Source organism: Paralichthys olivaceus, chromosome 19 (assembly GCF_024713975.1).
Source record: "Paralichthys olivaceus isolate ysfri-2021 chromosome 19, ASM2471397v2, whole genome shotgun sequence".
NCBI lineage: Eukaryota > Metazoa > Chordata > Actinopteri > Pleuronectiformes > Paralichthyidae > Paralichthys > Paralichthys olivaceus.
The window spans coordinates 8,008,353-8,021,738 of NC_091111.1; the positions used below are offsets into that span (position 1 = coordinate 8,008,353).

At 42.5% G+C, this 13,386-nt stretch overlaps 1 protein-coding gene across 1 annotated transcript; it reads right to left on the reverse strand.

The window, feature by feature from the left end:
- Window positions 1-335: 335 nt before the first annotated feature.
- LOC109632515 (E3 ubiquitin-protein ligase pellino homolog 2) lies at window positions 336-11,274 on the reverse strand. The gene is made up of 7 exons (XM_020091833.2): window positions 10,837-11,274; window positions 6,800-6,929; window positions 6,262-6,363; window positions 5,604-5,801; window positions 4,909-5,094; window positions 4,601-4,806; window positions 336-4,495 (listed from the first exon to the last, which is right to left on the reverse strand). The coding sequence occupies exons 1-7, from the start codon at window positions 10,914-10,916 to the stop codon at window positions 4,111-4,113; spliced, it is 1,287 nt and encodes a 428-aa protein (XP_019947392.1). The 5' UTR covers window positions 10,917-11,274; the 3' UTR covers window positions 336-4,110.
- Window positions 11,275-13,386: the final 2,112 nt, after the last annotated feature.

The window sequence follows — 13,386 nt, forward strand, 5'->3', positions numbered from 1 at the left end:
ACAAACTCGTGAATAACGTCGCTCTCAGCAGCTCTTTCAGACGACATCCTGAATTCTTCTGCGAGGGGACAAACTCAAGTCCTTTAAATTGCTAGGCGTTCTGTAATTTTACACGTCTCATCACAAGTGCAGCTGCCAAAACTGCTCATTACAACGCTTGATTATTGTAAAGAGGTGATGCAACTCAAAGCAACCTCACCAGGGCCTGCAGTCAGTCTCGGAGCCGGTAGACAGCGCCCTCTGCTGGAAGAGAAGTCCACCTTGCTTTTGGCTTCATTTAAATACAATGAAATGTACGTTATTATAGAGACAAAACAGCCAGAGAACAGAGTAGGTTTAACTTTTTAACAGGTTTATTGACATGTGTATAGCGATTGTCTGTGCACCGGACAATTACAGGAGAATATGATATAAAATAATAGAAAATAGCTGTACAAAACACAGATGTATTTAAAGGAATGCATTGTTAACTGTGAGGTTTTGCCCTGTAGAAGAAGTGTCGGCTACTTAGTTGAAGAGAATGAGGTTTTATCATGTGAAATGAAGCTCAATCGATAGATATAATAAATCAACAGAAGGTTAAGGACGAGCTAATGATGTTACTGGTGGTGTTAAACAACCTGATGCCACGCTAAAATACATAATTGCTTCTGACTCTTTCACTAAACTCTAAAAAAACTAATTTTAAAAAAGGCAAATTGCATATGGACACCTGTAACCCAGAGGGTTTTGAAGAAAAGAATAAAGCAAAGGAGAAGTGAAAGAAGAGTGAGCTGAACAAGAAGCCAATGAGGGTGCTGCGACGCTTCTTCCATCCACATGCCAATGTTTTACATTAACTGTTGTATACATCATGTTCCAAAGCAGGATTCACTGGATTTGGCGTGCGTAGTAAAGGGCAGCTGATACAGATATTTGTCATTGCCTTATACTGCAGTAAGACCCGTATGTGACTGAACCTGCGGTGATCTGTCTCTTCCCTGTTCTCACATCGGTTCTGTTACACAGAATGAATCTTGCTGTTTTTTTTAACATTTAGTCTCAAAGTGTCTTCTACCTTCAGGCGTTGCCCGCCGTGAATCTGAAATCACCAATCCTGAGCGACAGTAATTATCAACACTGCGTCAGTTGTCCGCCGCATTCAGCTGAGCTTAACTCTTGTATTTAGATTTTCACATGGAAAATACAGTGGAAAGCGTGAGTTGTATCACTGTTGGTGGAAATCAGAGTGTATATAAAGATGGAGGACATGACAGCTCCACCAAAAGTGAAGCCAAAGCACCTTGATCGCTGTAGATGGGTCTCGTCACACATATATGAATGTGAAGCGAAAACAGTGGGTCAAAGTTCCCCAAATGTGAACTCCATGTGAAGCTCTGGCTTCAAATGCACAAGAGACCAGCGTTCATACCCGGGATATTCTGACTCCCTTTCTGGATATTGAAGGATGTGGAGACCAACGTCCATCTTTATTTACAGTCTATGGTCTAAATACAAAGTGTAAACACGCGTTGACGTGGACATCCCTCTGCAGTGAATTGGTTTTGGTGAAAATTTTAGCATAGTAGTACAAAGTGGGATTTGATGGTTCTCATTCACAAATGTCACACATCTATCAAGTATGAGGATTTTTTTTTTCAGGCTCTATGTCTTTGTTTCTTTTGAAGACATCTTCCAAAAAATAAAAAATAAACCCTTAACTAAAATGCTGCAGTTTTGACAGACGAGTAAGTGGAAGACATCTTGGTCTGCAACAAACCCTCTCAGCTTGAATAACAGGTTGGCAATCCACCGTGCAAAGTTTTTGGAGTACGTGTCTGTGTAGTGTACATACTGTATGTGGACGTTCAGCACATGCAAGCAAGACACAAATTCCACGTGAGTGTGTGTGTGTGTTATCAATTATACGTCTTCCACACTTGAGGCTATTATTGAAATCATCAGACTCTTTTGAGCTAGTTCACCAGGCTACACCATAATATTCAGTTACAAAAATAGTATCACAATATAGACCATTCAATATGAGCACCAGGGAAGGCTTAACATAGCCTGAGTATTTGGCTACATTCATTGTCTGGGCAATGTTTTATGGTAGCAGTGTGTTAACGTGTGTTTGTCGGACACAGTGTTGGCAACGTTTTTTTCTCACTCACAAGCTCTCCTACATCTACCACACGATAATATTCGGAAACATACAGAACTTTGCTTACACTGAGTAACAACGGTTAACTAAAACCAATTATCTGTTAGAAAAATAGTTGTTTTTTTTTCATTTCAACACTGAACATCTAAAAGAATTCCTCCCGCTCCCCCAGATAAATCCCGCCCCCCATTTCCTAACAAAATAGTTTTCTTTGAAATAAACAAACAAAAAAAAGGTTTTCTTTTGAGGTTATGCAAGGTCAAACCGCTCAGACGCTCCGTCACATTAACGTAGACCCTGTTGATCAGAATTCAATAACCAGAAGTGTGTTCGATTTCATTTAACAACACAAAATGCTTGTTTGTGATGACTAGTCCTGATTTCTGTCAGCATCAAGTGGCTGCTTCATGTATTTGAAATGTTTTTGTCTTTTGGATTGGGTCTCCACAGTGGATCCCCATCCACATATTGGCATGAGCTTTGTGCTGTTCCTGACTTAAACCCTGCAGCCATCCTGCTCTACCACTTGATCCATGGCTCCCCCTGCTTGATGCATTTCAAATGAGTATTAAAACAAATGTCACATATTTTTTCACTGATTCAGTTGCTCGTCTTTAAAATTTCAGCCTTTGGTTACATCACACTTATTTAAGATACCTGGTCTACGACCCCATGTAGACATAAAATTAATAGTTGTATCGAACACGCCTCTGGTTGAGCCCTTAACCTGGAATCCATTTCAGTCTTGTTATATGTGACCAGCGCTGACACAACACTTGGCTAAACATAGCACAACATTTAGCTTATCTATGGGAGTGCGTTTATTGCTATAGGGGGTTATGAAGTGGCGTTTACCCAGTTTTATTCCCAGCCTTTGTTTATCCTTTGTCTGCTCGATAATCTCGATAAGACATGTCCTTACACAGCATGAAGTGCTCCCTCTGGTGCTTCAGTGCTAATCAAGAGTCTGCAGGTTTTAATTCAAAGCTAATGGTAAACAGGGGGTCTCGTTTATGGCGGGCCTGTGCATAGTTGTCACAATAAACAGATATTTGAATACAAACAATGAAAACTGTTTAAAAAATGTGCTGGTTGTAACAGTGGTTAATCCTTTTCTCTTGATCCCTCGGACATTTAACACATTCACCACAGCCTGTTGAGTGCAGCTATGAATAGGAATCAGCTGGCCATTCAGAAGGTGAGTGAGGAAGTCAGAATGCAAACGAGTGCAAATGAAGGCGAAGGTGGTTGGATATTAAATCTGAAAGTGGAGACTACGATTTCAGAATTCATGTTTGGCTGAGTGAGAAAACACACAACCACATTAAAACACTGTTTTTTCCTTATGTGAAAAAAAGCTAATTGTCAATTCCTACATGGTTTCTGGAAGAAATGTCTGAATGTTTCATATGAAATGTGTAATTACTTGAGACATGGATCATCTTTTAAAAAGATGCATAAATTACATGACTGAAATACAACAATGATGGTTTTAATATCACATTTTTTTACAAATTTATGAAGAAATCTATATTTATGGGTGGAAAATGGCTCAAAACCAAGTGTTTCAAACTGTTTTGGACCTTGCAGAGTTGTTTCTGGGTAAATCAGCTTGTGAGGCGTTGATTTGAAATAAAAACCAGCAGACTCTTGAATGACAGCGAAGAGGACATCAGGTAGTTTAGAATAAATACTGTTCACATGACAGTATTGATTATTCTGCCACTATCCTCATCATCGTATACCAATTAACAGAGACTGAAGGATAAACAAGACACAGGATTCTTCAGCTCCGAGCTGCGTTCACTGACAACGTAGAATACTGACTGCAGAACACTTATGCTTTAATAACGCGAAAATGACGTTAAGCACTCCAACTTAATTACCTTTTCATACTGACCAATATTTGAGACATGAATGAACCTTGGGGCGTCGTTCGGTTGCTGTTATAGTGGTTGCTGTGGCGACTAGTCGATGGGGCCCTGGAAGATGAGCCGCGTCCAGCCGGGGCAGCTGAGGGCAGTGGAGCAGAAGGGGCAGACGGGTCTGAAGGCGTGGGTCCCGTGGGGCAGTGGGGTCTCTGCCCAGTACCTGACTGTCTTCTCTGAGCAGACGTGACCACAGGGAACAAAACCGTGAGTAGGAGAGCCGGCGTCAACATACACAGCAGGCTCACAGCCCAGCCACAGGGGCACGTAGGGACCCACACTCCTGCACAGGGGACATTCTCGGCGGGTTGTAGAGCCCTCGCCCTCCCCTGGTTCCTCCTCCCTCTCAGATCTCTGGCCCCAGTCGTGGCGTCCATGGACATGGCCGCAAGTGAGGTAGACCCAGGGCTGACGTTCTTCAAGGCTGCAGAAAAACATCAAGATTTTAGTCAGAGGACGTTAGTTAGTTAGCATGAAGTATAAATCATAATCCACTGTATGAACAATCACTACGGATCGTGGCCCCCACCTGTGGCTGCGTGGGAGGCTGGGGAAGGCGAGTGTACTGAGGCCGACAGGACACTGGGGCCTGGAAGCATTAAGCTCCTGTCGAAGTGCTTCCAGATGACGCAGAGTGGGGGCACGCATGAGCCCCTCACCCGTACGCCACAGCAGGGTGGCACCGCACAGGTCAACCAGGGAACCGTCTCGTAGTGCGCTGCTCTCCCCCTCTGCCTGGAAACAGGGACACACACACAAACCAAAAAATAAACCTCACACAACCTTCATGGGTCAAAAAGAGATATGGACGTGGCAACCAAAACAGTGGTGACTCACCAGTTTGCCCCGGCTGGGTCCGGAGCGTGTTTCCCGCAGGGCATAGACATCACCGCAGACAGAGATCTCCCTCCACAGCCCCTGCTTCGGCTCCTCTGGAAACCCCTCTGGATGCATCACTAGCACCCCGTTGGTGGTCAAACCATCCATGTGTCCATCAGGGTTTTTCCATTTGGTTGCTTTTTCCTGTGGTGGCACAGACGTGAGGACATATGAATGATACATGATGTTATATAACATTTAGCTCAGAAGTTCCAAAACGTTTTAGCCTAGAGACTTAGGAGACCAATATTGAGAGGATATTGATATAGTGCTATAAATTAACCTGCTGCCACTGACACTATATGACTAATATTTCGAAATCACCTCAGGGGTCAGGTGGGGACAAAGAATATCACAGGGTTGATAAAATATTATTATTAATTTGCATGGTTTTATCTTAGATTGAAATACTTATTTTTTTTAAATCTTTTATAACAATTATGACTAAAATATGCAATTCAAAATGGTTTTCAATTGTAATTGATTTACAGAAATCATATCAAGAGTGGTCGTGAACCCTAGTTTGGGAACCATATATCCAAAAATAAGTTTGACACCTTGAGTTTGTCAATATTTCAAACAGCTGCAAACCTGATTCCAAAAATACACCTCTTATCAGATACCTCTATTGGCTGGAATATCAGTGTACTCACTCCTAGGAAGATATTTTTGGAGGAGTCGAAGCCTGCGGCGTAAATGCGTGCAGTGTAGGGTGGGCTGCGTTCGCACACGACTCTACAGGCAAAACGTGAGATCGTGCTGGGAGCAATGGAGGGGTCCTCCCCCTCCTTCCCCCCTCCGGAGGTGTCTGTCACCACAAAGTCGATGGGACTTTCTGTGGAGCGTCCGATCTGCGGGGGGGGGGCAAACGCAGAGAAGCACTTTGTAAATAAAATGTATCAAAACAAATGATTATTGAAGTGATATTCAGAATTGATAGTTGTACATTCTGTATTAATATACTGATGATGATGACTGTAGCTTTTAATGCTGTGGGTAATTTGATTAAAAGAATCATTGTTTTCTGAAAACTAAATAAATCTGTGATAATATTATATGAACAAAACCTGGTGTATAAAAATAGACTTTCATGGAGATTTTCCACACAACACTTTTTACTTCTTGACGGATCAGAACCAAAATAATCTACTGACAGAAAAACTGCTTTGATGACATTACATAACATCTTATTTTGGGAGAAAAACAGCATGTGATAAGAAATTTGAGATGATTTTTATTGTAACAGTACTGACTATTATTCAAGAATGTAAAATGTTTGACCCTGTTGTTTTGAGTTTCTCAATGTGTTACCTGGAACATGTCTGTGTTGTTGTCATGGCAGTACTCCACCACCACTGTCTGGTTGCGAGACAAGGTGAAAGAAATGCTGTGCTGCCCCCTGCTGTGTACGGCCTGCAACAACAACAACAACAGCAAGCCGGATGAGTGGATGACCTCATCTTCTGGAACAGTATTTTATCTCTCTTCACAATCCATACACTCCACGAAAAACAAAACTGAAGATCATTAAAATACTGTCAATTCATATATGTAAAAAAAAGTCATGTTATGTTATATGTGGTAGTAGCATGTCACAATGACCGCGTGATGGTAAAAACCCGTCTTAAACTATTTTTCATGTTACTTCATCATGTTTCTGTCCACATTTATGGATGCAGACATGCACACACACACACGCACAGAAAATGACAGACCACACACACACACACACACACACCAGTTGTCATGCTTAGTCATCCATCCTCTGGCCCATTTAGTAGAGACAAGGGAGTCACAGGAAGGAAGCAAATGCTACATGCTGATAAAAGACACACCATCACACATGTACCTTGCTGTCCTGTGGCGTGTTGAGGATGTGCACTGCGCTGGGTTTGACACCGTTGGCCTTGGCCCTTCGGTACAGAGCGAAGCGACTCTTTCTGCGCCCCCGGTCTCCGCTTGGAAGAGAACCATTGTACCTGCGGAAAGACAAAGCACAGGATGGAAATAAGGACATACCACCCAAATGAAACAGATCAGACAAGAAAACAACTCAGAGACAACATGTTTACAAGTTCACACGTTCATCTTGTTTAATGGAGGATGCCTCATGGTAGGAAAAACAGTGATCTTGTTTGCATACTGCGAGAATTAGAGCTAGCTTTTTGTTTAACTTCTATTTAAAATGAAAAGCATTTTCAGCAGGATTGAATAACTTTATAAACACAATCACACAATAAAATTAATAGTGCAGCTTTGGGTACGTATTCTAGTTTGGATTCTGAATGTTAGTATTAAGAGTTAGTATTAGTAGTATAAGAGGAGCAGACATGAAAATCTAGATTTTTTCTTTTGTGCTGTGTGTTTCAAAGTTCAACATAAATATGTTCTTCAAATTACTGTGTAATGATCATGTTAACTTCATTGTAACATCGGAGCTAAAAGAAATCTGGACATGCATGTGTTAAACATAATTTTTGAGTCTGGGCTGACACAGGAGGCAGTATTCTGGTTTTCAGCTTCTGACTAATCACCAGGACATGGTCTTTATTAAAACTATTCAGCGGATACCCCGCAGGCAAGAAGACTTTAGGAGGGACAATAACTGCTTTTACTGGCCTTCAAACTGCATCAGATCAGAGGGCATCTGGTTTGGCTCTGTTCTGAGTCAGTCAGTCCTGCAGCGGCATGGGCTACTGCCTGTTCTATGTTTGTACCATGCAGCTCTAGACTGTTTGATACATTAAACTATCTTAAAAAAGATCTGTCAATCTGTGAATGTTCTTTATATTCGCTTCATTTGATCATTAAATGCCAATGATAACCATGCTAGGCTTTTTTCATTTGTATCATTCAAAATCAGATACTTTGAGGTTTATGATGCTGGTCAGTTTATATTATATTAGTTTTAAGATATGACTTTTGGCTCTGGTGAGTTGTTTAGACATTAATCTGATCATCTGACAACAGAACAAACAAAAAAGCCTTGGTTGAAATCCAGAACAGTAAGTAGCAGAATTATTTATCTGAACTAAATTTGAAATTATTAGCATATTATGTCATTTGTGGTTTATAAGATAAAAGTATTTTTAGGCAAAGTATTAGATCCAGCTTCTTTAAGGTTACATATTTCTAGTATTAGTAAAAACTACTAAACCAATAAGGGTGGGGCATGGGTGAAGGAGAAACCCATTCCCTTTTGGAGCAAATTAAGGGGGGGGTACTCAACCACCTTTTCAGTATCGTGGTTGATATATAACAGTTTTTAATGTTGTATACAGCAAATAATGTAAACAATAAACAGGAAAATAATAGACAGATTAAGCAAAAGTAAACGATGTTGCCGATATCTTTCGTACAATAACATGACACATTTTTTATTGACTCAAGTTTCACTAGTTCATTTTGTTCGTAAAAGTCTGTTTGTCTGTCTAAGAGAAGTTCATTGGCATTATATGTTTTAATGAACTAAACCTTGATGAATGTCAGTGCCAGAATTCATTAACTGTGGACATAAACCACAACGCCAGAGCAGTCAGTGGTGTGATGGTGAGATGATTGGGCATGCTACCTGGAAAACCCTTCAAACAGGCCACATTTACTTGACATTAAATGTGGAGGATGACTCAGTGCTAACTGCTCCCTCCCTTGCCCTGCCTGTTAATTCAAATGCCGTCTGACAAGAGGAGGACTGGGTCAGTAAAGACAGACATATGGGGACAGAGCTCTGAGGGTTCTGGTTAGAAGGTATGAGATATGAAATGGGAAACGAATCAGCTTAGAAAATCAGCTTAGAAGAGAGCAAAAAGGTGGCGAAGGCCTTGATGGAGAAAGAAAAGCAGTCAGAATCTATCATGAATATTAGAGAGAGAAAACTTAAGCTAAATGAATGAAATAAGGATAAGGGCAGGGAAAGGAGATGGAGGGAGAAAGGGCAGAGATACAGCGAGCATAAGGGTTGGAAGAGAGGAGCTATGTGAAGTGTGCTGGGCAGCCATGGCCTGCATCACGCATGTGTGCACATCATAAAGCACAATATGAAATATTCACTCCTTCTGCCCCTCGACACAGGGTTTATTTTCGTTGAGGGCAAGGCACCGAGGAGAGCTGCTCCTGTGAAAGTCAGCACTCAGCAAAACACAGAGAGGCTGGCAGAGAAACGACTGGGTGTAAGGCAGAGGAATGCAACTAAGCTGTGTTAAGAGGGGCTGTGGCTAAGATAAACAGGTGTGGAGGAGATAACCAGCAAAGACAAGAGGGTGCTTGCATGGCAACGGTAGCGGGTCACGGGGTAGAGGTGGATTGAGCGATGCCGGGGGCTGCTGGGACAGGGGCAGTGCCACCGTACACAGTGTCCAGGCTAACTAAGGTAATGAGCGATGGCAGGCAGCCACCGCAAAGATCACATGGCTGTACTGAAGCTGCAATCGACCACACAGGGCATGAGATCATCAAGGCTGACAGATGCAGAGTCAAACCACACTTGCACAAAACGGGCCAGGAAAACATGACATTTGACAGGAAGCAGAGGAGAGAACAGCCTGTTCTGACGCTGGTGGTCAAGGGCCTCATAATAAATCAGATCTAGATAGTAGATAACCTACGTATTAATATGATTATCGTATCCAGGAGTGTGACAACAATGAGTTATTTTAATATACTGTAGGTGGTGTAAATAACACAATAGTAAAAGTCTTTCAAATTCAAGCCCACAAGGAGAATACCTATCACAACCCACAAGCCTATGGCCATCATTGAAATCAGTTTAAAAGTGAGCCAACCCCAAATGCATTTTCTACAATCGAAGAGGCACATTAAGCATCGTGCCACAAACCGCAGGGAATGCTTGTGTGTAATTTGCATGGCTAAAAATCTAACATTTGCATTAAATGATCATTTCCTCAGCCTCTTCAGAGGATGTGAAGGCCTGCTCTGTTCGCAGAGTCAAATGACAGGGAGGACGACTAATCAGTATTCTGATACAGGCGGCCTACAGCCTCCTAACTCCACGTTCAGCCGGAGGGGAAGCAATAGGCCATTAGGTCAGTTATCTTTGGCATACACAGGAAGCGCTGCGTGACTGTGCGTGTATGAGTGTGTGTGTGAGTGCTGTGGCATTTCTGGTCCCTGCAGACCACCATGCACAGCGTGGAGGATGCAGGGGTGGGAAATGCTGTGGAAGCTGGTGGCTGTCATCAGCACATCCTGCCCTACTGTGTGCTGGTGATGTAGAGAAGCTCTATCCCTCCTCCTTCTTCTTCTTCCTGCCTCCTCGGCATGGATGGTCATCTGGATGACGCTTTCTTCTTCAGCCCCAGACTACACAGGCTTTTAAATCATACACGCACGCTGCATGTTCCTCCACCATGATATCACCCTCCTCTGTCTTCACTATTGCAGATCCAGCATAGTATGACATCATTGGGATTTTCAGGGCAGAGCGATCCAGCCCCCCCCCATCACCACCCCCGAACACGACCATTGATGAAAAAGCGGCTACATCTGTGTAGCCTCATGTACCATGGCTACAGCATGTATGTAGCTCCCACACACACAAACCATACGTAATGCTACAAACCACCACAGAGAAGAGAACATGGCTTCCTGTGGTAAAGTTAGTTTGTAACATTACTACACATCCCTGGCGGTGGTGAACGACGGTGGTGTGTGTAACAAATGAGCTGCTACTATTAAGATTTACAGCCTGAATTCACCAACATAACAGCCATTTGTTTTAACAAGAACAGACCTGAGCTCACACGTCATCCGGTGGTTTATTGTGCTACAGCTAATGCTACACATTCAAGGTTAATGGTGGGTTTCTCCATCCCACACATTTCTTACTATAGCTTCAGGTTAAAAAAAAGAAAGAAAGAAAAGACTTACCCCAAAATGACCAGTTCGCCATATTTCACCGGGTCTTTAACGGGCACATCATCGTCTCCGTCTTTTTTCGGTGAATTCATCAGACTGGACTTGCTCCAGAAGAAAAAGAATTAAAAAAATATATGTATATGTGTGTGTGTGTGTGTGTGTGTGTGTGTGTGTGTGTGTGTGTGTGTGTACGCGTCCAGTGGCAACAGTGGTGGTGAGATAAAACAATGCTAACACACTCCTCGGGAACTGTAGACAAGTGGTATTTGGGTTGAAAATCTATCAAAGTTTGCCCACAGTTCGGTAAAGTTTCCCGGGACTTCTGGCGGCTTGTTTTCTTGTTTTAATCCCGTGAAGGAGCATCTTTTCCGGGCTTTTGTAGCAGTGTGGAGCGAGTTTGTACCACGGCGAATCTGTTCAGTAGCATCGGATACAACAACGGCTAACGGCAGGGAGTGGAGCGCACCAGGCTTTCATGTAGGGGTGGTCAAACGAAAGACTTCTTAAAATAGTTGTTTAAATCACTTATAAAAATGTTGTCGTTCGACTTTCAGCTTTATATCGAGTTTTAAATTATTTATCTTTGGTCAAAAGCAAAGAGGATATTAACTATTCAAGATTTAGATACTCGTGTGCGTGTGAACACCCCTGTGGAAGCAGAAAATGGACCCAGCCTTGAGCAGACGCTGGCTCCCACAGATGGAGTAAAAATGAGGGATTTCAAACATCCAGAGGAAGTGCCCACGTCCGGCGGCACGTAAACGCGTCTTGGTGCGTTCAAGGTGGTACAAGAATGCATTTTGGTTTTGATGTGTGGAAATCGTGCAGCTCTGATCTCGTGGGTTCTTATGGAGTCTGACGTAAAGAGATGATGGGGTGTGTGTGGTGTAAACCAGGATGTGGGTCACCATTGCGCCCCTGACCAGACACCCGCTCTTCCCTCTGTCTGCATCTCATGTGGGAGTTGGGACACGGATGTAGGCCGACCGGAGCCCACTGTCCATCTCTCTCCCCCCCCCCCAAACACACACGTGCACGTCTTTCTATAGTAGAGGACAATCATTGCATTCCCTTGTCCCTTACACTAACCTTAACCACCACACACACCACACACTCACATACATTCTTGTACTAACCTTAAGCATCACAACTAAATACCTAACCCGTACTACTTCTAACCCTAAAACCAAGTCTTAACCCTTTGAAAAAGTGAGGACCGGCCAAAATGTCCTCACTTTCCAAAATTGTCCCCACTCCATAAGGTCTATGCTCAAACTGGTCCTCACAAATACACAAGTACAAGTACACACACACAGTACACCTACATACCAAAACCTCAGCTTTTAATGTAATGACAATCACACATATTTGCCTTTAGCAAAGGAAACTGTCCTGAAGAGGTAACAAAAACATATACGTACACAGACACACAAAGACACAGGTGCAGCCAACCTTATTGGGATTTTGCATTTGACTTCCATTCATTGTGGACAGCTTAACTCATTCCTACCCTTAAACATGACCAATCAATCAACCTAAACACAATTCAAATCTTACCCCTAACTTTAACCAGGACCTCAGACGAAGAAGTTTTGCCTAATTAGGCCGGGGCCATTTGGTCCCACACACACACAAAGAGAGAGAGCAGTAATGTGTATAACTCATAGTGCTGTGATAGCCACATGAGGGCAGTGTACTTCAGCTGCAAAGTACATCTTTACAGTTTTAGGATGAATTTAGTCAATTGTAGCTACGTACACGCACATGGTGGATTGTAGTCCGGACTTTGGTTCAGATACGGCGGTCATGTTGTCACATTTTCCTTCCAACATCCCTGCCGCTTGTTGCTGTTCATTGTTATTTGATGAGACAGAGAGCAAGGCCATCCCTGCAGGCTTTTTGGACAGAACCCAGATCTGAGGTGTCATTAACAGAATCTGCTCTCTCCACAGTGGCATGGCCGCCTTCACTTGGAACGGTAGCCTACTTTTTGTCCTGATGTGGAGATGGAACATGTAGTGGCTTGTGTGCAGGTGAAGACAAAGAGGCGCCATGCAATATTGTACATGACCCTGCAGTGTGTGGCTTTGGTGGTGGAACCGGCTTACAGTTGTGTCTGTGTCACTTTAATAATAGCTTGTGCACATTCACAGATATGATATCAACTTCAAAATTGAAATGGCTGTGACTGTAATAATAATATGAATGAGTGTATTCATATGGCACCTTTTTAAAAACAGACATAACAAAGTGCCTCACAAAAAGGAAACATAAAAACCAGAATACAAAATGTCAAAGACAAGAGGCAAACTAATACAATGTGATTTAAAGCAGATAAAATAATACATAATTTAAAAAATAATGGCAACAAACAGCTGCTGACCCACGGCATTAAAACAGCTGCTACAAAGTGCTTCACAAAGAGGACGAATAAAAACAAGACAATTAGCCAATTCATACAATGTCATTCCAAGTCAAACATAAAATAATACATCGTTTAAAAGCAGAAAGACAGTTGATGACCCTAAAAGAGTCTTGAAGTGGGCTTTCAGTAACCAAACA